Below are 24,593 nucleotides of genomic sequence, written 5' to 3'. Positions count from 1 at the left end.
GGTATATGCCTTTTTTAGGTATACTGTATATGCAGACATTGGTCGTAAGGCCTTGCAGCATACTTAATATGCATATATATGATTTAACTTGCAGTGGAATATTTAGAAGGGTCATAGCATTTTTGTAATGGAGTGGGGTGGGGCAGACAGACACAGAACAGGACACTGTTCAATGCAACAGGGGGGAAAAAGTTCCTAGAGAGCAAGACACTGGGTGACAGGTCACTTACTCTGCTCGCAGTGTTTGCCTGTGAATCCTGTTCTACATGTGCACTGCCCAGTGATGTGGTCACAGTCGGCTCCATTATGGCACTGACAGACATTGGCACAGTCCTTTCCATAAAATGCTGATGGGCACCCTGCAGAATCAGAATAGCATCACAAACACCTAGCGGCAGACAGGGGGTGACCTCACATCTCTATTATCACTAGTGACTCATGACTAATATATAGATTTACCCTAGTAAAAACTTCAGATCACATTCACAGGATTATCCATGGTAAGATTACACGGCACCGCTTTCTTGGACATGCATGTATTTGGGGTTTTAGTCATTGCATACAAGAACGTAATTTTCAACTGAACAACTGAGCAGATCAGAGTGAGTTTTCTACAACCCTAATTCCAAAAAAGTTGGGATTTTGTGTAAAATGTAAATATAACCAGAATGCAATATTTTGCCAATCTCATAGACCCATATTTTAGTCAGAATAGATCAGTATGTTCTCCCAGTGTTTGTGTGGGTTTCCTCCGGGTACTCCGGTTTCCTCCCACACTCCAAAGACATACTGATAGAGAACTTAGATTGTGAGCCCCATTGGCGACAGTGTGATGCGAATGTCTGTAAAGCGCTGCGGAATATGTCAGCGCTATATAAGTGCATAAAATAAATACAACACATAAATGTGGAAAGTGAGATGTTTTACCATTTCATGAAAAAATGTGTTCATTTAGACCTTGATAGCAGCAATGCATTTCAAAAAAGTTGGGACAGGGTCCTGCCTTCCATTGTGAGGAGACCAATTGATGGAGTTTAGGGAGAGAAATATTGAGGATTCTAGCTGCTCAACAGTCCTGGGATTTTTCACTTCATGACGCGCCAAATGTTTTCTTTTGGTCAAAGGTCTTGATGTTGGTAATGGTTACCGGTCCACCATCTTAACACACCAATTATTACCTTCCACTACCCCCTCCATGTGACTTACCAGAAAATTGCTCCTTCTGCTGTTTTTATTAGTGTCACTTACCTTTGCAGTCCCTTGTTGTCCTTGTCCCAACGTTGAGTTGAGATGCGATGCTGCCATCAAGTTGTAAATTAATTATTTTTTTATGATAAGGAAAAGATTTTTACTTTCTACATCTGGTATGTGTTCTACAATCTATTGTGAATAAAATATGGGTCTATAAAATTTGCAGAGCATTGCATTCTGTTTTTATTTCCATTCTACACAAACTTGTTTGCAATTGAGATTGTTTTTTCATATATACAAAATGAACTGAAAAGTGAAAAATTATGAGAATGCATCTCCCCAAATGAACTTTTAAGGGAAGATCCTTAGCCTGCATCACCTCCTGAAAGATTCATATCTGCTCCCCGCCGCTCCGGCGCGCTTACTTCCATTGCTTCATCTTCCGGTCCCCGATCTCACAACCGGGGCATGGACATGGCCATGTGCACTGCTGCAGCCAATGACTGGCTTCAGTGGCGTACATGGCCATTTCCATGTTCCATCCAGTAGAAACCAAGGCAGGGACCAAAAAATGGAGGAACAAGAGCCAGCGTGCAGGATCAAAGAAGTGAGGAGCAGGTAAGTATGAATTTTTCAGGATGTGATCCATACTAGTTAATATTTAATGAAAACGTACTTGTTTTATGACAGGTCATGTAGCCTAAGCTCGATGGTTAATCCATATACAATTATTCACACTAGCCACACATGTTTAATGACACTGGGATGACCAAACTTTCTGGGAATGTTGTTACAAAGAAAGATCACTCCTGGACATAGCATCTTTCCTACGACTATCAGATGAAAATTTTGAACATGGACAACTTCTTTCACTAAAGGGGTTATTCATTGTTAAATGTCCCCCAATAAACACGCGTTATGGTTGAAATTGCCCACTTTCATCATTTTTGCTCTAATCTGTATGAGCACCTTAACGCTAGCCCTTTAAAGAGGCACCCCCAGAATAAAAGTTTAAAGGGAACCCGTCAGTTGATTTCTGCTGCCCTAACTAATAGCAGGATATGACATAGGGATAGAAACTGAACTGTGATAAATAGGTTAACATGATTACTCTACCTACACACGCAAAGTGTACACACACTGATACGGTGAACAGCTGGCCATATTGGTGACAATATATTAATCAATTAAAGTAAATAAAAAAATAAAAAAAAACACCACAGCTGGATGTTGCGTGCTGGCCAACAGGCGTTTTCCCATAGATTTGAAACAAACACAAGTAATAACTGAAGTGTGGAATATAGTGGTCCGCCCCAGCCCCGTATTTTTATCTGTATTCTGAAGAAAAAATAAAGAGGATTTTTATTACAGCATCGGTGAGTGCCGCCTTCTTGCTTACACTTATTTACAAGAGTTTATGAATTACTATTTACTATGGATTGAGCACCCGTATTGCTGTTCATGATATGACAGGATATAAGAAGAGTCACCGCTGCGGGTACAAACAGTGTTTTTTTGGTTGCTTACATATGTACTTTATAGAGCAGAGCACGCTGTGGGTTGTTGATACCGCACAGGATGACGTCTGAGGTCATAATGCCCTGTCTATACAGGGGCAGAGAAGGGGCAGACGCATTTTTCACGGAATGCAATAGTAAAGGCACGCTTCAGTCACTAAGCACTAAAACTTTGGAAATGAAAATTGCACAATTAGCGGATCGAGAAGTCTGCTTGTTTTGGACTGTTCATTTGCTAAAGTCATACAAAGACAGCGAAAGAGTTCCCAGGGGTCTTAGTGTCTATAAAGACCCCATGCAGTATGAGGACGATATTTCCTTTGTCACAGAGTGGAAGAGGTTACATGCTAGCTTCTCAATGCAGATCTTACAACTTGTACTACAAAGAGATGAGCAAGAGTATGGAAGTGTCAGCGAAGAATTGAAAAAGGCTAAAGAACAACTAAAGATCAGGTTAACAGAAAACCAAATCCCTACCTTTCAAAAAAAAGTTGAACAAAAAGCTGATTATAACACAAAACTAAATAAAACAGAGGAAAAAAGAAAAATTCTTGAGAGATAAGTGTGACTACGATACCGGAAAAGTAGTCAAGTGGAATAAGAAAAAACAGCGAAAAAGACGTCCACAAAGTAAAATAAAAAGTGATTATTGGACTACCGACTCCGATTCGAGTATGTCAGATTACTTTAATGGTAGCTGAACTAGTCCAAAAGCAAAACCCTTTAGAAGGAAAGTCAGGAGAGGAAGAAGAAATAGAAAGAAGGGCCCTAAGGAAGTCTCTTGGAGACATTAAATCGAGATATTTGCCATGAAATTAAAGATAACATCATTAACCTCACCCCGTATGAGTTGTCGTCCGACTGTGTCTCAGTCCTTAACAAAGGGCTGGGATTCAGCCTGTTTGAGCGGTTTGACAGGGTGGGGTTTGAGACTGACTTATATAAATCAATACGCAAATTACAATAAAAAAAATATACAATGAGATACCTGAGAAACAGCAAGTTAAAAAACATCTACATTGACCATCTAGGCTGTTATATCTCTGAAAAATGTGACGATACAGAGATATCCTGTTTAGAATTGCTCACTAACATGAATTTAGGAGATGAGGAGGTTGGTGAACGTGGAGTAGATAGATTTGGTGGTGGTATTAAATCCTCTTATTGTCCCCCCTTGTCTGCCGGTAGCAGCATCGATATCTTCTATAAAAGAGTACTTAGAGATGCCAAGGCGCTGATATATCCTAGTGCACAGGACAATATCACTTATAGGGGGGCAATATAGTCCTTATGACCAGAGACTATTATATGCAGGAAGCTGATAGACAATTGGGGGACAGCTCTGTATACAAAAAAATAATCCTATTTCGCACATACAGTTGCCACTTAAGGAAATGCTACAAAAATATATTCTAGTGGACTTTCTCCCAAATAACATCATCGATAAATGACTGACCCGACCACCTGGTCGTCCCATCGTAGCAGGGATCGGGTCAGTGACAGAACCCCTTTCCAAATATATTGACTGGTTGTTGAGATCTTTATTTAATAAGGCCCCTACCTACCTCAGTGACACTGGTGAATTCCTCCTGGCGCAGAGCGGTTTTCAGTGGCAGGAGGGATTTAGCCTAGTGTCACTAGACGTAGAAAGTTTATATACCCGCATGCTGAAGCGGGCAGGAGTGGAAGCTATTTTGAATGTATTGGGCAATACGGATAAAAGTGAAGTATACTGCCAGTTCAATGAGGAAGCGTTAACGTTTGTTCTCACCAATAATGTGTTTAAATTTGGTGAGCAATGGTTTGAACAAACATACGGTACAGCAATGGGTACGCCGGTATCCTGCACTTTCACGAATCTATACTTAGCAGTGTTCGAGGATAGATATATCTTCACAACAAAAAATCCATAACTGAGCCACATTAAACTCCTTTTACGCTATGTGGATGACGTGTTCGTGGTGTGGTCCGGTACTGAATTGGAATGCAAGGGTTTTGTTTCTTTCCTCAATAAGAACAACGATATGAACCTTTAATTCCCCTTAATTTTGGAGGGAAATCGCTTGAGTTTCTCGATGTTCTCGTTACAGTTAAATGAGGGTCAGTTGAATACTAGTAATTATCGTAAACCCACTGCTACCAATTCACTACTACACCACGACAGCGGTAAAAAGTCCATACCGTATGGGCAGTTCATTAGGATAAAAAGGATTAATAATACTACAGAGGGGTATAAAAGACAAGCTGAAGAGTTGAAAACAAGATTGTTTGAAAAATATAGAATCAGCTATGATAAAAGTAGAATCTTATACACTTGTTGAAAAATACTCGAACCGGTAAAAGCGAAAAAAAAACAAAAAAAAAACAGGAAGGTTCACATTTGCCTTTAAGTTCAGCCCGGCGGCTGATCTCATCAGACGTATAATCCAAAACAACTGGAATATATTGAGGTATGAGGAAAGTCTGAAAGCGCTAGTAGAGAATAGACCCCTGGTCACATTTAAGAGACGCCACCCTTTAAGAGACTAATTGGTTAGGAGTAGGTTTCGAGAAGTAAAAAGTAGCAACTGGTTAAGGCCTCATGCACACGACCGTTGTGTGCATCTGTGTCCGTTGTTCCGTTTTCCGTGATTTTCTTGCGGACCCATTGACTTTCAATGGGTCCGTTAAAAACTCGGAAAATGCACCGTTTGTCATCCGCATCCTTGATCCGTGTTTCCTGTCCGTCAAAGAAATATGAGTCCCATTCAAGTCAGAGAGTCTGTGAAAAAACACGGAGGTACACAAGATTGTCATCCGCGTCCGTGATCCGTGTCCGTTTTTTTCCTATCATTTTCAAGGCAAACTTGACTTCGATTTTTTTTTCACTTTTCTGGTCTGGTGATCCTCCAAAAATCAAGGAAGACACACGGAAGAAAAAATGGACACGGATCACAGAACAACGGAACCCCGTTTTGCGGACCGTGAAAAAATACTGTCGTGTGCATGAGGCCTTACAGAGAGAAAACCTATAGGCAATTATAAATGCGGCAATTGCTCATTTTGTAGATACAATTCCCAAAAGAAATGATTGGTGTTTGGAGGTATTTCTCACAAAGTAACTAATTTTATCACATGCCGGCGCAGCTATGTAGTACATGTGATTTTGTGTCAGTCTGGTGCCTTCTATATAGGGAAAACTAAAAGACCTCTTTTTAAAGAACATATTAATTTGATGAAAACTCGAAAAGGTTGCACGAGATTTATCAATCATGTACACAAGTTTCATGGGGGCAGCCCGATTTTCCTCACCTTTGCAGGTATTGAACTGGTCCCGAATATGCCACAGGGTGGCGATAGGCACCGTTCACTCCTGCAAAGGGAGGCAAGGCGGCTGCCATGGGACCCCTGGGCTTAAATGATAGGAACGACTTGAATGTATTTGTATGAACATTTCTAGTGGATTGTATAAATGCCTACACTTAACTATCTTTTATGAATGAATAGCGTCTGAGGTTGTTATGGTTACCACACACGATTGCGCTTATATAGAAGCGCAGGTTTGCGCAATGAGTCCAGTGGCCAGAGGAAGCACGGCAGCGCGAAACGGCCGTCGCCACCTTAACGTCCCGTGGAATATAGTGGTCCGCCCCAGCCCCAAATTTTTATCTGTATTCTGAAGAAGAAATAAAGAGGATTTTTATTACAGCATCGGTGAGTGCCGCCTTCTTGCTTACACTCATTTACAAGAGTTTATGAATTACTTTTTACTATAGATTGAGCACCCGTATTGCTGTTTATGAGACAGGATATAAGAAGTAATAGAAAGAACAGCACTCCGTAATTTCTTTGCTGAAAGGAAACTTCTTTATTCGTCACCCAAATGGGTGACGAATAAAGAAGTTTCCTTTCAGCAAAGAAATTACGGAGTGCTGGTCTTTCTATTACAAGTATATGGGGATTCGACCTGCTGACCGCGCACCTGGATCCTAAAGGAAGCACATTGCCGTCCATTTGTTCTTAATCAGGATATAAGAAGAGTCACCGCTGCGGGTACGAACATTCGGCAGAGCCGCTCTTATTCATTTTTTCAAACTTTTAATAACTGAAGTGTGAACTTGTTCGTCATACAAGGATTGGGTTATCTAAGAATTCAGTTACAGAGGGAGAGCTGGAGGCGTCACAGAAGATTATGAGACGGAGCTGGGCACGAACGGCAGCAGGTGAGGGCTGCAGCTTGGAGCTATTGACATCCTCTTGGGCACCTTATTTTTATGACTGACAGGTTAGTAATAGCGTATTTTTAGCAAAATGAGCCTACAGATTACATTTATAAGACCACATTAGGAATGGTTAAAGCTCCCTGAACATAACCATATTTTTATCTGGAGGGGGTAAAACCTGGTGACAGAATCCCTTTAAAAAAAAATACGTGACTCAAAAAACAAAACAAACAGAAGTAGTGCATGCAGGACTTTTGTCTCCGCTCCAAAATCATTTTCTGAGCGTAAACCTAACGGACCCCATTATAGTCTATGGGGTCCGTAGGCTTCGCTCGCCTCAGTTATGTGCCCAATCCGTCCTTTCCGTCCGAGAACGGAAAGGCTGAATGCTGATGTGAAGGAGGCCTTACATGGTCTTCTGAATACAGCACTTCTAGCATTTGCAGCCTGCGTCATTGTAGAGAATGTTTCAGACTGCTATTCCTTGGGCACTGACTGAGCACTACTGGGAGCAGATTCCTCCTTACTAGAGTATTTGCTGTGGAGCGCACTTACTGCTTTTCATTATGGTCATAATGTTATGTCTCTTACTATACAGCACAGCTGGGATTCTTCTGCTATTCTAATAACCGCATTACGGCGCACATGTTGCATTAGAGGCTTTTACATAACAACACAGTCACATAACCTTCTGCAAAAAGCTAATCACGTCGGGGAGCAGTGGATGGCACGTGCGTGTAGCTAGAGTGTTGATTTTAGGGGGAGTACTCTGTGTGGATGTAGCAGTGCTGTATGTATCTTGGGGGGCCACAGATTGGCAGATGTCTTGTGGATAACAAGTATTGAAGGCTGCTTGCAGCCTGTAATTGTGGGAGGGGCGCACTTACCCCATTTAAACCCCCTCCCACAAGCAGAAAGGGCGCCCGGTTCTTGGTGTCTATGGTGTCATGCCGTGGGGGGAGGGGCCGACAGCACGGCGGCTGCGGTCCTCCTCTGGTTGGCGGCGTGTGTGTCAGGGGGATCAGAGGTTGAGTCAGTAGGCCTCATCTCCCTGGGTCATACGCCTCAGACTGCAAGTTCAAATTGCCGCTCAAACACTGAGTCATAACTAAATGCCAGCTGGAAAAAAAAAAAAGAAAAAAAAGAAAAATGATCCCCTGTAATCACTCGGGTACAATGGCTTCCTCAATTAGTCAGGCGCAATATCTTCCCTAAATCGCTCAGGCGCAATTGTTTCCCCGAATTGCTCAGGCGCAAATGTCTTCCCTGAATCGCTCAGGCGCAAATGTCTTCTCTGAATCGCTCAGGCGCAATGTCTTCCCGGAATTGCTCAGGCACAATGTCTTCCCTGTATCACTCAGGCGCAATGTCTTCCCTGTATCACTCAGGCGCTATGTCTGCCCTGAATCGCTCAGGGACAATTCATCCAGGTATCACCCAGGGATGTCCCTTCCATTCACTCATGTGCAATGTTCCTGATTCACTCATATGCAATGTTTCCTTGTTTTCTCACGTGCAATGTTTTCGGATTCGCTCAGGTGCAAATGTTCCGTAAGTCGGTCTGGTGCTATGGTTCCCGGAATCGCTCAGGTGCAACGGTTCCCTGAATCGCTCAGATGTTTGGTTGGTTCACTGACTAGGGGTCCAGCAGGTCGCGGCCCTCGCCGTGCAACGGTAAAACACGGCTTATCTTTTTCGTAAGCAGGGCCGCAACCACCAGAGCTACAAGCAAACCACGGTCGTTGCGCCTATTTTCCCGGTTCAGGTAAGATACAGCCGCAAGGCTGTGCTACGACCTATCACTACATTAGCTATTCGTTGTCATGAGCTCCTGTTCATAGGTCTCTGCCTCAATACAGAAGTCTGTAGCGTGGTCCCTTTCGTTCAAGGTAAGTAGCAGGCAACGCTATTCGGTCAGGAGAACTATTTCCCCTGTAGCTCTCGGTCGGGCTCCCGGGGGAGGGGGAAGGAAGTCTCATCTGTCACCTTCATACCTCCTCCATGCAGCTTGAAGATGTCGCAGGTCCCTGAGTCGGAGGAGAATCTGTCCTTGGCCGGAACCTCCGTGTCAGGCCGCGCCAGCAACCCCTCCCTGAGGAGCTGGACCATTCCGAAACTGATAGCAGAGCTCAGACGAAGAGGGATTCACCATCCTGCCACCGCGAGAAAAGCGGAGCTGTACCGGCTCCTAATGACGGCACCATCAGGTTCAAGTGAGGAGCCTTCTCCCTCATCGATCCAGCTGACCCTCCTGCAGCTGCAGGCCACCATCGCCAGTCTGGCAGGTTCGGTTGCGGATATCCAGACTAGGATGGGGGAGTGGGAGTCCCGGCCTCCTCCGGCCCTGCCTTCTCCAGCCCGTCCGGTCTTGCCGTCTACGTCCCAAGATTTGGCGCCAGGTACGGTCCGTGTCAGACCCCAGATTGCCCCCTCGCATTACATTCCGGAAAACCTTAAAAAGGACATCCTGGCGGGGAGGGACGTCAACCTGGCGTCCATTCTCATTGCGTCACAAGACGTATCGGAGAATAAAGTCATCAACTGCGGGGAGGTCTCGGTGGTCATGCGGGCCAAGGATACCCTCCTGAACCGAAAACTGTCGGTCCCCGAGTTTGTCCTGGCATTCAGCCTCTACCGAGACACCATCTGCAGCGTCCAGCCACACAGACGTGAGGAGCTGGACTCCTACCTATACCAAGTCACCGACTTAGGTTGCAAATACGGGGGAAAGAACTTCTACGACTACCACAGGTCTTTTTCAGCCAAAGCGGCAGCCGCCCTCGCTCAGTTCCAGAGGAGGCAACGTAAGGCTCTATGACTGACCGACATCAACGTCGAGCTCTTGGGCATCCTGTTGCGGGATCACCCCGATCGCCAGTCAGTGGAGTTCCTCATCACCGGTTTCGAGAAGGGTTTCAACACAGGATTCATTGCCCTCCCTCAAATTTCCTGGGAAGGAAGGAACCTACAGTCAGCCATGCAGGATCCAGAGGCGGTGGCCACTCTGTTGCGGGACGAGGTCCGCAAAGGGTTCCTGCTAGGCCCGTTTGAAACCATTCCCTTTGCCGAGTGGAGAATCAATCCCATTGGTCTAGTCTCCAAACAAGCATCAAATAAAAAACGTCTGATATACGACCTGTCTGCTCCACACATGTCGCCGATCCCCAGTCTCAACTCCCTGATCCCATCGGGGGAATTCTCAATGTCCTATTCATCCATTGACGAGGCCATTCAGTTCATCCTGCTGGCTGGGGAAGGGGCTTGGTTGGCCAAGGCCGACATCGCGGACGCCTTCAAGCTACTCCCCATCCTTCCTCAGTTATGGCAGTACTATGGGTTGCAGTGGGCAGACAGGTTTTATTTTGCTAACCGCCTCACATTTGGATCTAAAAGCAGCCCGTGGTTGTTCGACAAGTTCGCCTGTGCCCTACATTGGATCCTTGTCCGTCATGGGGGGATGGAGATGGTCATTCATTACTTAGATGACTTCCTAATCATCAAGAGGCCCCAGGGGCCCCCATCAGGTTTGGAGAGCTTGCTCCAGCTGTTCGCCAGGCTCAAGGTCCCGGTGGCATCCGCCAAGACAGAGGGTCCAGGCACTGGGGTTACCTTCTTGGGCATTACTCTGGACTCGGTCCGCATGGAGGCCAGCCTCCCCGCGGCCAAGATCAAGTCCGCCGTTTCCTCCGCGGCCTCTTCTGGAGTTTTGTCCAGGCAGGAGCTTCAGTCCCTGTTAGGATTCCTTACATGTACCTTCAAGATCATGCCACAGGGGAGGTCCTTCATCTCGCGGCTTCTCAATCTCCTCCCGACTGCTCTTGATCAGGACTCCACCGTCCGGCTGGACGGTCCCGCCATGGCGGATCTTAAGATGTGGCGAACCTTCCTGACCGGGTGGAATGGCATTTCTTTGTTTGTGCCATCCCCGAACGCGGCTTCCCCCACGGTTTAGACCGACGCCGCGGGCTCCCGCGGGTTCGCGGCAATCTTCTATCCGCACTGGTTGGTCGGCAGTTGGCCGGTGGAGCTCCTGTCCGAGGCGGGGGCTATGAGGTCCTCGCCACTATTGGAATTATACCCCATTGTGGCGGCTGCCCACGTCTGGGGTCCGCTCTGGGCAAACAAATCGGTCATCTTGAGGACGGACAGTCAGGTTCTGGTGGAAGTGATCTCCAAGGGGAGGGCTAAAAATCTCAGGATAATGTCTATGTTGCGTAGGCTTGTCTGGCTATCCTTGGAGTGTAACTTCCACATCTTCGCGGTCCATATTCAGGGAGCGCAGAACGTGGCAGCTGACGCCCTGTCCCGCTTTAACCTCAATATTTTCTTCCAGGAACTCCCAGAGGCGGATCCCGTCGGCGTTCCAGCTCCACCTTACAGCGCCCTTCTGCTGGACTAGAGCCCCTGATAGCAACCGAGTCATTGGTCCGGCGGTCGCTAGCCACCAACACCGCCAGGAATTATGATACCGGGTTCAGCATGTTTAGACGTTTTGCTGACACTCATCCGCAGGGGAACGTAGACAAGGTCACTTTCATCATGGCGTTCATAGCCCATTGCCACTCCCACCGCCACCTCTCATACAATACCATCAGGCTGTATTTGGCAGGCATCCAGCACCACCGGATGCTCAGCGACCCCTCTGCCAGATCCATCTTTTCAAATCAGGCCATCAAAGCCACCCTCAGGGGCGTTCAGAGAGTCAGCACGGCAGTCCAGGTGCGCAGGCAGCCGGTCTCAGGTGAGCTTTTCCGCAGGTTATCCATAGCCCTGGATGGTCTTCGTTTTGGCCAATTTGCAAGCATCGTTACGAAGGCAGCCATGTATCTCGGGTTCTATGGGTTCTGCAGGCCCGGGGAATTCACCTGCAGCACCATCTCCCGAACGACCCTGCTAAGACGACATCTCGCATGGCACTCCGACCACTTTATTTTGTCCATTCCGTTCTCCAAGACCAGTCAAACCGGTCCCCCCACGGAGGTGGAATTTTACCCTACGTCTAACTGTTGGTGTCCTATCAAGGTGCTCCAGGAGCTCCTGGCCTCCCTTCAATCTCCCGCTTTAGACGGCCTGTTGCTCCCAGTTAACGGGAAGCCCCTGTCTTCTACCATATTCATCTCCAATATCCGCACCCTGGCCGCAGGTTTGGGTTACAACCCTAGCGCAATATCCGGGCACTCATTTCGGATAGGGGCCGCGTCGGCAGCTTCCAGTCACCAGGTACCAGCGCACATCATTCGCAAGATGGGTCGGTGGAGATCATCCTGCTTCTCAAGGTACATCCCAAATCCACGGGCGGAAGTATCCCGAGCCTTCTGTTCCTTGGCATTGTAGGCCGCATAATACTTCAATAAATACTTCGTACCCTGCAACTTGCCGGTTCTCTTTTGCCCACTTATTCAGGCCTTACCTCGTCACTGGCATCAGGCACACTCCAGCCAGTCGGGTAGGGACAGTCCATAGGCATGCCTATCCTGGTTCTAGCAGCTCCTCCCACAACTACAGGTATGAGTATGCCAATGGAGTCCTGCTCATGCACACAAACTTATTTTTTTCCACTTCCGTTCATTTTTTATACTGGTCCGTATGCAGAACCATTCACTTCAATGGATCCACAAAAAAAACTAAAATTCCGTTTCCGTATGTCTGCAAGTCGGTTCTGCAAAAAATTAGAACTTTTCCCCAAAAAAGGCTGCAATTCGGATGTCACACGGATGTCATGTTTTTTTTTTGCAGATCCGTGTTTGCGGACCGCAAAATACATACGGTTGTGTGCATGAGCCCTTATTATGAAATTTTGAATTTGCATGGTTTTGGTAAGGGGGCATCGGTAGAAATTTCCTTCAATCCGTGCAAGTGGAGTTGCTTGTGAGTGATTTGGAAATCAGCTTTGTACCTCTAAGGACTCTTTTACGCAAGTGTTTTTCACGCATCATTTCTGCATTCAGGAAAAATTGCAGCATGTTCTATATTGTGCATTTTTCGGGCAGCCCTGGCCCCTTAGAAGTGAATAGGGCTTGCATGAAAAATGGAAGACATCCAGATGCAATGCATTTCTCACTGATGGTTGTTAGGAGATGTAGATTGTTGTTCTTCCGTTTTTCTTCACACACGTGAAAAACATGCAATCCGGATGGAAAAAAAATAAGACACTGAACGCAATCGCAGAAAAAAACTGATTGAACTTGCATACAAAACCATCAGTTTTTCCTATAAACAAATCCTGACACAATCCGTATCGCTTGTGTGAATGACTCCTTACAAAGAAAACTATATCCTTTATGCAGCAGCCTGATTGGAAAGCGTGAGGACGGGAGTAGTAGTACAGACCCGATGGTGGATGAGGAAGGTTGTAGTTACTCACTGTGGCTCGGGTCCTGCCTGACGCTCCCTGGGCTAGTGCACACTGAAGGGAGAGTGCACCCTGGTTCTCTCTGGCCATACCCTGGTTTTGGGAATTCTTATGTCTGGTGGTAGTTCGGGGTGCCCTTGATGTTTGTGGGTCTGTTGGTGGTGCAAGGCTGGGTCCTTGGGACAGGCGGTGGCAAGGCATTGTGCTGTGGTGATGCAGGTTTTGTACATGCAATGATGAAGGTAGCAAAATTCAAACCCACATGTTGACAGTAGTAGTCACAGATTTTGTCATGCATGGGCTGGCAGATGGTACACATCTTACAGCCTTCACAGTTCTTACATTTCTAGAGGATGCAAAATGTTCCCTTTTGCTGGCTGCTTCTACTCTACCCTCCCTATCGGAACGGTGGAGGGGACCCAACTAGCAACTATTCTCTATTTTACCCTTCTATACAGTGGGCTATTGCAGTGGTAATACCAGAATTGCCAATTTCTTGATTGTAGTCTCTGACAAAGAGAGGGTCGCGGCATGTGAAGTGCGCTGCTGGAATTTTTGAATATTTTTTTTTTCCATTGGTACTCCCTTTTTAATGGGCTCCACCCCTCTCCTTTGTGCATTGCCCTGCCCCCCTTTGTACGATGCCCGACCCACTATATACTCATTTGTGAGCTGGAACTGTGTCTAATGTCTCAGCATCCCAGCACCACATACATTTAAATTCCATGAAAATTTGCCAACTCACCTTTCTAAGCTTTGAGTTTCCTGGCCGATCCAGGAGAGTTGGCAAGTATGGGTAATACCACCAAGTAGAACTGGTGAACTGTGATGTGACGGTTGTTCAAACATGGCAGCATGCTATTGTGTTTTGTTTATGATGCAGTTCTACAGGGCTGTAACCAGAAATGAATGGGCCCCGAGGTAAATTTATAAACAGGCATCCCCCCCAACTACTTCCTAGCAAATTCTACTCCAATGCAACCCTCACTCCTGCGGCTAGTCAAGATGGTCCACATTCTCCACACAACCCCCACCCACTCGGTCACATAGCAAATATGAAAATAAAATAACCAGCAGGCGCAGCAATAGGTAAAGAGCGTCATGGCCCAAGATCGCCGTGTAGCCCCAGTCCCCACACACAGGAACATTTTACCAAACAGAACTGCATTGCGCACTGCTATACATCAATATTGTAGGCTAGGTATCAGCAACTTTCGGCATTTCAGCTGCTGTGAAACTAGAACTCCCAGCATGCACACTAAGTTGGCTGTTCTAGCTTTCATAGAAGTAAAAGAAGGCTTCTGGGAGTTATGCACACTAGTATCAGAACAGCTGGAGTGCCAGAGGTTGCTGATTGCCCTCACCAATCATCACAGTAAAGCTCGACGTTCCTGCACATTATGCACCCCATTTTTTGTGTAAACAATGGCTGCTCCGAAAAATGGCCGTGCCGAACACTGCGTCTTGTCCTGTTTAAGAGAAACCGCACAGACACAGCCATATCTACATGGATGAAGGAGATGCCGCACTCACAGGAGCGCCATGGCCTCTTCAGTGTGATGATCGTCGGGGGCACCGGACCCCCACTAACCAGACATTTATTGCCTAAATTCCAGCAGGAATTGCTATGCTGCACATGCAGCAAGATGATAAGTTGAGGTACATAGCAATGTAGAGGAAGCAGGAATGTGGGAGAGATTACTTTCAGCCCTAAGTAACACCACAGATAATACAGTAATAACATAGTAGATGTTCCCTGCAGTCCTATGTAACACCTCAGATAACACAGTGATAACTCTCTGAGTACAGATAATGCAGTAGATATTACCTGCAGTCCTATGTAACACCGCAGATAACACAAGCACAGCTCTTTGAGTACAAAAAAATGTAGTTGATGTTCCCTGCAGTCCTATGTAACACCTCAGATAACAATGTGATAGTATGTCAGGCGGGGGCCTCCTGCTGCTGCGGATGGCAGGCCCTGTATGTAATAATAATTCTCCTGTGTTGCCTGGTTGCTGTCTCAGGCCTGGTGGTCCAGGAACCCTGCTGGTGTGGGCCTAGTGACAACCACTATGGCTGCTAGTTAGGTGCCTGCTATTATATCTCCTAGCCCTTAAATATGTCATGTAATTTCCACCCATGATACTATGCCATGTATCGTGCCTTTAGACCGCTGTGAGACCCCAGTGAGGGAATGGTAAACGTTTGTGCACGTGGGCGAAATGCCCTGTAAGCAGGGCAGACTGTCCGTAGAGTGACCCTACAGGGAAATCTCCCGGTGGGCCGATGCCCAGGGGGGGGCTACCCAATGCCTCCTCATGGCCGCTAGCCAAGTTCATAACGATCTGACACTCTCTGCTTGAAGTAATTAAGTCCCTGGCCATCAGCTGTAGGTGTCCCTCCTGAATTCTACTGTATCGCTGTTCTCAGGATGGTAATACAGTTGACTCCTGACTACTACAGGGTATGGCAGCCCATGGATCCCTGCTACACTGTTCACCCTCATAGGCCACAAGCCACTATATGATGCAGCTCAGGCTGTAGGTGTGCACCACAGACGGCAGCGTTGAACAAGACTCAGGTATTTTATTTTTGCCTAGTCACTTGGCATAGTCCTGGTGGCCCTATAGAGGTCATTACTAGGGACATCTTTAATATTGGGGGTACTATAGGGGTTTTTACAGGGGATACTAGGAGGGCATTATTACAGTAGCCACAATAGGAATTATTATTGCTGTGAAAGGGGTTATCCAACACCTATAATATCCCACAAAATGCCCGGGGACGTCATACAGGTTATACTTACCCAGCTCCCCGGCACCCACATCGCTCCTGCACGGCCGCTGCTGCATCTCCCCGTTGCGTGGATCAAAACATTCCGCGAAGCGGGTGCCAGGGTGCAGGGTAAGTATAACCTGTATGAGGTGCCCAGGCATTTTAGGGGACATTATAGGGGTTGGATAACCCATTTAAGAAGTTGAGGAGGATGATGGAAAAGTCGGGAATCCAAGATGTCTGTGTGGTAAACTCTGCAGAGACAAGACATGTCTAAAAAAAGTTGTCATGGTGTTCTGGTCCAAATGGATAAAATGAGGAAACAGAGTGTATACATCACAGGAAACATCACTTGATTTAATAGGTATTTAGAGATGTATTCTCCTGTATGTTTGGTAGTGGAGGAAAGGCCACCTTTTTTATTTTTATTACATTTTTTAAGTTACAGCTGTGTCCGCCTGACTCCATCCTAAAGCTGTGAGCCTTGCATACCAGTAGCACTTCTCCTACACAGCCCAGCCGGCATAATATATTACAGGAAGGTGCCTGCTGGGGAGAGCAGGATGTGCTTTGATAGTTGAGAGAACTAGGTGAGTATTTTTTTAATTTAATTTTATTAACAGAGGTGGAACTACAAAAAGGGGGGCACAATGCGGGCATTGCTACTCAACGATTGGCACAATGTGAGCATTACTACTGAAAGGGGGTAACCATGTAAGCATTATTTATAATAGGGGGCAGAATGTGGGCATAACTACTGAAAGGGGGGCACAAGGTGGGCATTACTAATGAAAGGGGGCCACAAGGTGGGCATTACTACTGAAAGGGGCACAATGTGGGCATAACTACTGAAAGGGGGGCACAATGTGGTCATAACTACTTAAAAGTGGGCACAAGATGGGTATTGCTACTGAAAGGGGGCACAATGTGGGCATTACCAATGAAAGGATGGGACAAGGTGGGTATTACTACTGAAGCGGGGCACAATGTGGTCATTACTGAAATGTGGGCGCAAGATGGGCATTACTACTGAAAGGGGGCACAATGTGGGCATAACTACAGAAATGTGGACACAAGGTGGGTATTACTACTGAAAGGGGACACAATGTGGGCAATACTAATGAAAGGGTGGCACAATGTGGGCAATACTACTGTGAGGGGGCATAATGTAAATATAACTTCTGGGTGGGGGCACTAAGCTGAGTTAGAGGCGTGGCTTAGTATAATAAAATGTATCACGTCATGATACGCTGTTGTCCCTCCTTGTCATTTTCAAAAGTTGGGAGGGACAGTCATGTGATGTATACTGTATCCATCCACTGCTATATGTGAATAATTCTCTAAACATGGAAAGGACCATTACCAGACAGGCTAGTACCACACCATACCTATATGTAGCTAACCTTTCCGAAGAAAAGAAAATTCCATTATCACACAGGGTTCTTGCTGTGATGTCCGAGGGTCAGGAAAACTTGGATTAAATAATGTATTTCTTAGGACTCAATAGAATGTGGATATGCAATAAACCTTCAAAGGCCTAAGACGCCTTTACACAGTGTGCTGTTAGTTTGATGTGCAAGATCAGATGTGGAAGAGGAAGAAAAGTATAAAAACATAATGCTCCTCTGTTCTGGATTCAATCCTAATTGAAATCCATGTTTTTTTTTTTTTTTCTGCTACATGTAAATGGGGTTTTATCTCCTGGGAGAACAAGAGGATCGGGAGTTGAAATTCAACGCAACCAATCCTCCCCCCGACATCTGTCTTGGGGGGATCTTTGGCTTCCAAATTGTGTGGCCGTACCCCGACTAGGATAGTAAAAGCATATTAGTTATTGGAAGACTATGCACCCTCATCTGTGACCCTACACCGTCCACATATCATATACATATCATACATAATGAGACTGACCATGTACAGTATGTTCTACCGTGTATACACCAAACACATAAAACATATATGACGTATATGTGTACGTAGCATAGTATGTATAAATAAGAGAATAGCCAGAAGGCAGTATGTGCCAGAAGGGGGCAGCAAGTCACCCTGAGGAGACAATAGTCAGCGTGCTCAATTTTTCCCTTCCTGTCTAACCAGCGCGGAGGGTGGCAATTAGGATTAAGGTGCCCAAATATAGGATAACTGTCACCAAGCAGTTATCAGCATCGGATCCTTGTTACCCTTGACAGCCCCATGAGATTTTTGGCAGTTAATGTCAAAAATTGCATAACTGGTCGACAAAGATGAAAGCATTACATCGGCTCATATTTGCAGCTTGCTTGTATTGTGTGGCTGTAGGGACATCACATGAGATTGAGGCTTTCCTTCTATATTTTCTGCTGGATGAATGGTTAGTAAATCGAGTGAACACCTCTGGGTAGACACAGTATATTCCTTACATACGTAACCAGAGCTGCTATTGTACTTACTCTGGGTGCAGAACAGCCCTGTCCAGCCGGGAGTACATTTACATTCGCCGTCATACGCACTGCACTCCGCATCGTTGTGGCAGTTACACGTGTGGATGCAGTCCGGACCCCATAATCCAGGGGGGCATTCTGTAAAAAGAATCAGGAGCCTTTCAGACGAGTCATTAACGGAGGGCTCACATCACATTTTATGCCTCGGCTTGATGTATACGTTACTAAAAAAAAGGACACAAAAACGTAGCACACCACATTTTTGTATCTTGTACAGTCCTGTAAAAAAATGTATATATATTTTTTTTTTTCACAGTGGATGCCACTGTATGGCATCAGTCTGAGGCATCCGTTTAACGTATACGCCTTTTGTATACGTTAAACTGATGGGAAAAATGTGATCTGAACTCAGCCTAAGTAATCATTTTATTCTAGAATGTCTGTATAAGTATTTTCTTGTGAAGAACAAATCATTCCATTGAAATTTGAGAATTACGTCGTTAGTATAGGTCAAACCATACCAAATACTAACATTTTCTGCGATTCACTGCACTTCCACCAGCAAAAAAGATGGCGATTTTCCATTTTTGTTTTTTATTCGCAGCCTTCCTGGAGCCATACCTTTTTTGTTCACAGAGCCATATGATTATTTTTTTTTTTTGTTGTTGTTGCGGGACAAGTTGTACTTTCTAGTGGCACGTAATACTGCATAGGACGAAGTGGGGGGAAAAAATCCAAATGGGAAGAAGCAATTTTATGGGTTTGTTTTTTGGGCTTTCACTATATGGTAAAACTGACCTGTGCCGTTTATTCTCCAGGCCAGTATGATTACAACAATACCACATAAGTATAGTTTTTCTTGTGCTTTGATACTGAAGAAAAAATTAATATTTATCACCATATTCTGACCCCCATTCCTTTTTGTTATAGTTACATCTACAGAGCTGTGTGAGGGCTCATTTTTGGGGGTGTTTATGATTTGTTGATTACTTTTTATTTAATTTTTTTTGGGGGGGAGAAGAAACAATAAAAAAAACAATGAATCGCCCATTTCCATTACACCATTTATCATATGGAATAAATCTTTATATTTTAATAGTACAGGCATTTTCAGAAGCAGCAATGCCTATTACGTTCATTTTTTTATTGTTTATTTTTATTTTGAGGAAAGGGGGTGATTTGAATGTTTATATTTAAAAAAAATATATATTATTTTTAAAAACTTTTTTTAGTCACCCTAGGTGACTATAACATGCAATCATTTGATTGCAATTTGTAAAAAGTTATGGAATTTTATCTATTACAATATACAAAGATTGGTATATTCCAATGTTGTGCTGCCTCCTGTTGGCCGACTTTCCATATAGCTGTTGAGGCATCAGAGCCTCAACAGGCCCTGTCCTTTCACAGACAATGAACGGCTCCTCCGATCACTGCCTCCAGACACAGAAGTGCAGTACTTCCAGGTTGTGCATTCTCAAATGTGACCACGGCATCAGAGGAGTAAAAGGTCTGCGATCACCACTTTCGCCAGTAGCAGACATCATCCCCGGGTGTCTGCTGTCAGCGGGTACCATCTTTAAAGATCAGACATGTGATGTACTATTACATTTCAGGAAGGGGTTAAAGGGAATGTGTCAGAAAATGACCTATTACTTAAATCACATTTTTATGTTAAGGTGTTTTTTTTTTATCAAATCATTGGTGGCATAAACATTAATCGCACAACAGGACCACAATGGTGCTGAGTTTTAGTTTTTTCCAGGTTACTAATTACATAAAAAAATGCATATAATCCTGTAATTTTCGCACTGGCCACTAGGTCTAAAAACAGGTCATGATTTTTTTTTCTGTACAGGTAACTTTCAGTAGCTATTATCATTATCACCACCAGTAGGTGATATCGCAGCTTATCTACTCCTCCCTGACCTCTGCACAGGTTACAGAGCACCCCTAGAAACCTCTCCAATAGAAGTCAATGGGGTCAGCTCCTGTCCATTGCGTCTATGGTTTTAGAAAGTTCATTTATGTATAATGCTTTACTGGTGAAGAAGCGGACAGGCCCCGGGGTGGGAGTGCAGTGGGGCGTTGTCAAAAGACAGGAAGTCTTGACATATTTTAGGCCTAGTGGCCAGTGTGAAAACTGCAGGATTTTAGTTTTGTTGTTGTTGTTTTTTTTAATTTTTATATACAGGTGAAACTTGAAAAATTTGAATATTGTGCAAAGTTCATTTATTTCAGTAATGCAACTTAAAAGGTGAATGAAACTAACATATGAGATAAACTCATTACATGCAAAGTGAGATATTTGTAGCCTTTATTTGTTATAATTTGGATGATTATGGCTTTCAGCTTATGAAACCCCAAAGTCACAATTTTGAGGTCCCCTTTGCTCAGGGGGTATGGATTAATTACCTGACTACTGTGTGACACTTTGAGCTTAGAATATTGAACCTTTTCACAAAATTCGAATTTTAAGCTGCATTAAGGCAATTCCTTTTACTTTGCATTACTAAAATAAATGGACTTTTGCACAATATTCTAATTTTTAGATAGTGACACGGAAAATGATAAAATCACCAAAAGTTCTAAGAAAACATGCTTAACATAAAAGCATGATTTTAACAATGGGTCATTTTCAGATGACACGTTCTGTTGATGATTCAGCAGAAGGTCAGCGTCTGCTGCAAGCTGTGTATTTTATAGAACATGTAATTGAACTGTATTGCTATGCAGGATATGCTGGCTCCATAGTAACTTTTCCCACAGAAAATTCAATATAGGTGCGGGGTTCTGCTACGTAACCCAGAATGATCATTTCAGCACCACTTACCATCAGAGCAGTCACTGCCTATCCAGCCAGGGTAGCACTGGCAGGAGCCATCGATGGGGTTGCAGGTTGCATTGTTGCTGCATATGCAGAATTCTGCGCAGCTCCGGCCGAATCTTCCACTAGTACAAACTGTAATAAAGGAGGGCGACAGTCACATCAACACTGGAAATGCAATCTTCTTGGTATATAATGGAGGGAAAATAACATGTGGTGCTGCTGCTACTATTGCAGCTGGTGAAGTCTCAGGCACAATGGCATGCTGGTAGTTGTAGTTGCACAGCAATGTTCTGTACTGAACAGTGGATTAGTCCATGGAGCATGAATTCTCAAATCCTGTTCTGAGGACTCCCTGACCTAATTGTGTGCTGCACTCTCATTATCCACAATGGTTGTAGTACTTCTGTGCATCGTCAAATCTCATCTCATAAGACAAGCACCGGAAAGATGGACATATGTAAAATGTTAAAGCCTACTTCTTGTCTGACTCCAAGCTCCCAGCCAATCAGCATCTACGAGAGAGCGCACAGAAATGCTGATAGGACGCCAAGACGGTTTTCAATCTCACACAACTGAAAAAAACGGTTGTGTGAACGGGTCCTTATTGGCACCCTTTTTTTTCATGCTATCCAGAAAGTGGTATGGCGGGTACCTGACTAGCATGAACATTTCATAAAGGCGCAATAACGTCAATGTGAAATACTTTTATTTTTTTCTACTACAGACCTGTTTAGGTTTTAATTCAAAGACAATATTGTCCACCATTCTCAGACAGGTTCAACAAACCGGACCGAAACCATAGAGGCAAAAGTCAAGGATTTCAAGACCTGGTAGCAGTGCCAGATCCTCTAGGCCGGGGGGGTACATCATACATTTCTGGTTACACCTCCAGGATTCCCATCTAATGGGGAATACATGAAAGATACATGTGAGCAGCCACAAGACATAGACATACATGTCTGCTACCAGATGGTTGGGGGCCGCACAGAATGGTATTGAGGGCCCCGGGCTGCAGGTTGTGAGTCCTTGCTCTAGGGACACCAGTAGGTCCACCCTCCAGTTATACAGAAAAGTGCAGCTTGCGGTCCCGAATGCACGGGCAACATCTGTACAAATACTGCAGACGGATCCAGACCCATTCAAGCGAATGGGTCCACATCCGTGATGCAGTGCAAAAACGTGCCCGGCTGGCACACGGTCGTGGGCATGAGCCCTTACACTGTTTCTACTCTCAGATGCCACGATCATGTATAAATGCAGCATCTGAGGGGTACAATGATGGGGATCGGCGCTATCGTAGCTCCCTCTCATTGCACCCGCTACCTACAAAAAATGCGCTACATGACAAAGTAATTCATCATAAAGCAAATTTTTTTGCAAAATTCGGCGAAGTAGCCAAATCGAATTTTAAAGAAAATTCACTGATCTCTAACCGTTACCATTCCACACACATCAATAGGCGCTAGTAGGTTATTACTGGGGAGTCCGTAAGACCAGTGGTGTTGCCCATAGTAAGCAGACTTTGCCTGCCCTAGTTTTCTTGGCCTGCAAGGTCTTCTGCTAACGTCCTCGGACAATCCGAGCCTCTTCTAAGAAATAGATTCCTGTTCTACACAGAAAAAATAAAAAATATCCAAACGTCTATTGTTTCAAGAATAGAAACAGGACTTCACAATACTATGCCTGTATGTTGTCGGCCCTAGACTCTACCTTTTATGTGTAAGATTGACAGCTCTTGGGTTCAGGGCTCTCTCACCTTCAATTCCTTGTTTTATCTCATGTTCAAATCACTGACTGAGCGATCTGCCGCCTGACATAGAAATCCTGTGATCTGCCATTCACGTATGAAGCCTTCTGCACGTAAGGTTCGGTTTTTCCCATTAAAATAAAACCATGTATATAAGACTAGTCGCTCTGTTTCTAAGGAGTATACTGGGAGAATGGCTGCAGAGTCTTTATGAGACATGGTAGAATATACTGGAAATACAATGAAATATTTAGCCAGTTAAATAATCATTGTTATTTTTACACAATGACAAGGTACGTGGAGAGATGCTGTTAAAATGTAGCTTTTTGCTTGAGGGGTGGCGCACCCCCTGATTATCTCGCTCTCTGCCGCAGTTCAGTGACAGAGAATACAGCTTGTTGATGTTTCGGGGCGGAGGGGGCCCTAATACGGCTCCAGAATAATGTTTTTCTGCATTATTTCACACAGTAAAGGGGGGTTGTCACAGGTTTATTATCAGAAAACTGAATCCCAGGAGAAAACATCAGAAAAATGCCACTGTGATAAAACCTTATCTTTCCACAGACCATCCATGACACAGACAGCATAATCCGCAAGCCGCCTGACAGCGACATTAGCAACCTACCCCTCCCCCTGCGCAGTTCCCTCAATCAGAGTCACCTGGCCCCTTCCTGCTTGGACAATCTGATAAGAACCCTGACGCCCCCACGAAGGATTTTTTTTTTCTAGTTTGATTTGTCTTCCAAGAAAAGAGACCTTGGTAATGAAGCAGCGCCTGGTCGCAGTGATAAAGCTCCATTTCTGTATCGTCTGCATCGCTCTGAGTCTCCTATCTGCTTTCCGATAGGACTGGAACAGACAGAACCACAGAGGACAAACTCGGAGGCCTGATAATAATACTCAACCGAATGTTACTCATTTCCATCTCCTGCTCTGAGGAATGAAGGGGATCAACTCCAGTTTATTTTGTAATGTTGGATATAGACGGATGACCCCATCACTAATTCGTTTTTGTTCGCCTAGGGCAAATGCTGGCCAAGGACGTGAAATAACTAGTGTTTACCAATTAAAATGGCCAGATTTATCATTAACATGCGTGTTCAGCTTGATATTGTCATGTACCTATCTGCCATGTTGTGGTGGTGTCGCTGGCGTCACTCAGTTACCACCGGGGTCATTCAGCTGCCACAGCAACCAGCCCCGACTCCAGTGGCCTATTAAGCAGCAAGGATGCAAGACCAATCCGGCTCGGCATCATGTGCTTCTTGCAAGAGGGTTATGACCACAGTTGCCTGTGATTGGTCTTCTTAGCCTCAGTAGCGTGTATTACTATTGGTTGGATCACTGGTATCCTGACTTTTGGATTGTCCTTGACCTGACTTGCTCCTGACTGTCGATTACTCCTCTGACATTATCTTCTGGTACTGATCCCGTCTGGTATTTGACTGTGTTTTTATCTTTTGTTGGTTCTGATGTATCTCTCTGGTTTGGACTCTGGCTTGATTTTGACTTCGCTTTTTGGTTCTGATCTGGTCCTGGTTTTGTCTGTCTGGTTC

The 24,593-nt window shown here is 44.9% G+C and overlaps 1 protein-coding gene across 1 annotated transcript in view; it reads right to left on the bottom strand.

The window, feature by feature from the left end:
• MEGF11 (multiple EGF like domains 11) overlaps positions 1 to 24,593 on the bottom strand; it is a 344,912-nt gene that overhangs the window by 38,221 nt on the left and 282,098 nt on the right. Inside the window, exons 13-15 of the mRNA XM_044283159.1 lie at positions 21,294 to 21,422; positions 18,470 to 18,598; positions 231 to 359 (exon numbers count right to left, since the gene is read on the bottom strand). Coding sequence (XP_044139094.1) covers positions 231 to 359; positions 18,470 to 18,598; positions 21,294 to 21,422 — 387 coding nt within the window. The remainder of the gene's footprint in view (positions 1 to 230; positions 360 to 18,469; positions 18,599 to 21,293; positions 21,423 to 24,593) is intronic.

Source organism: Bufo gargarizans, chromosome 2, assembly GCF_014858855.1.
Source record: "Bufo gargarizans isolate SCDJY-AF-19 chromosome 2, ASM1485885v1, whole genome shotgun sequence".
Classification (NCBI taxonomy): domain Eukaryota; kingdom Metazoa; phylum Chordata; class Amphibia; order Anura; family Bufonidae; genus Bufo; species Bufo gargarizans.
Note: the sequence above shows the minus strand (reverse complement) of the source record. Positions and strands in the feature narration are given on the sequence as shown.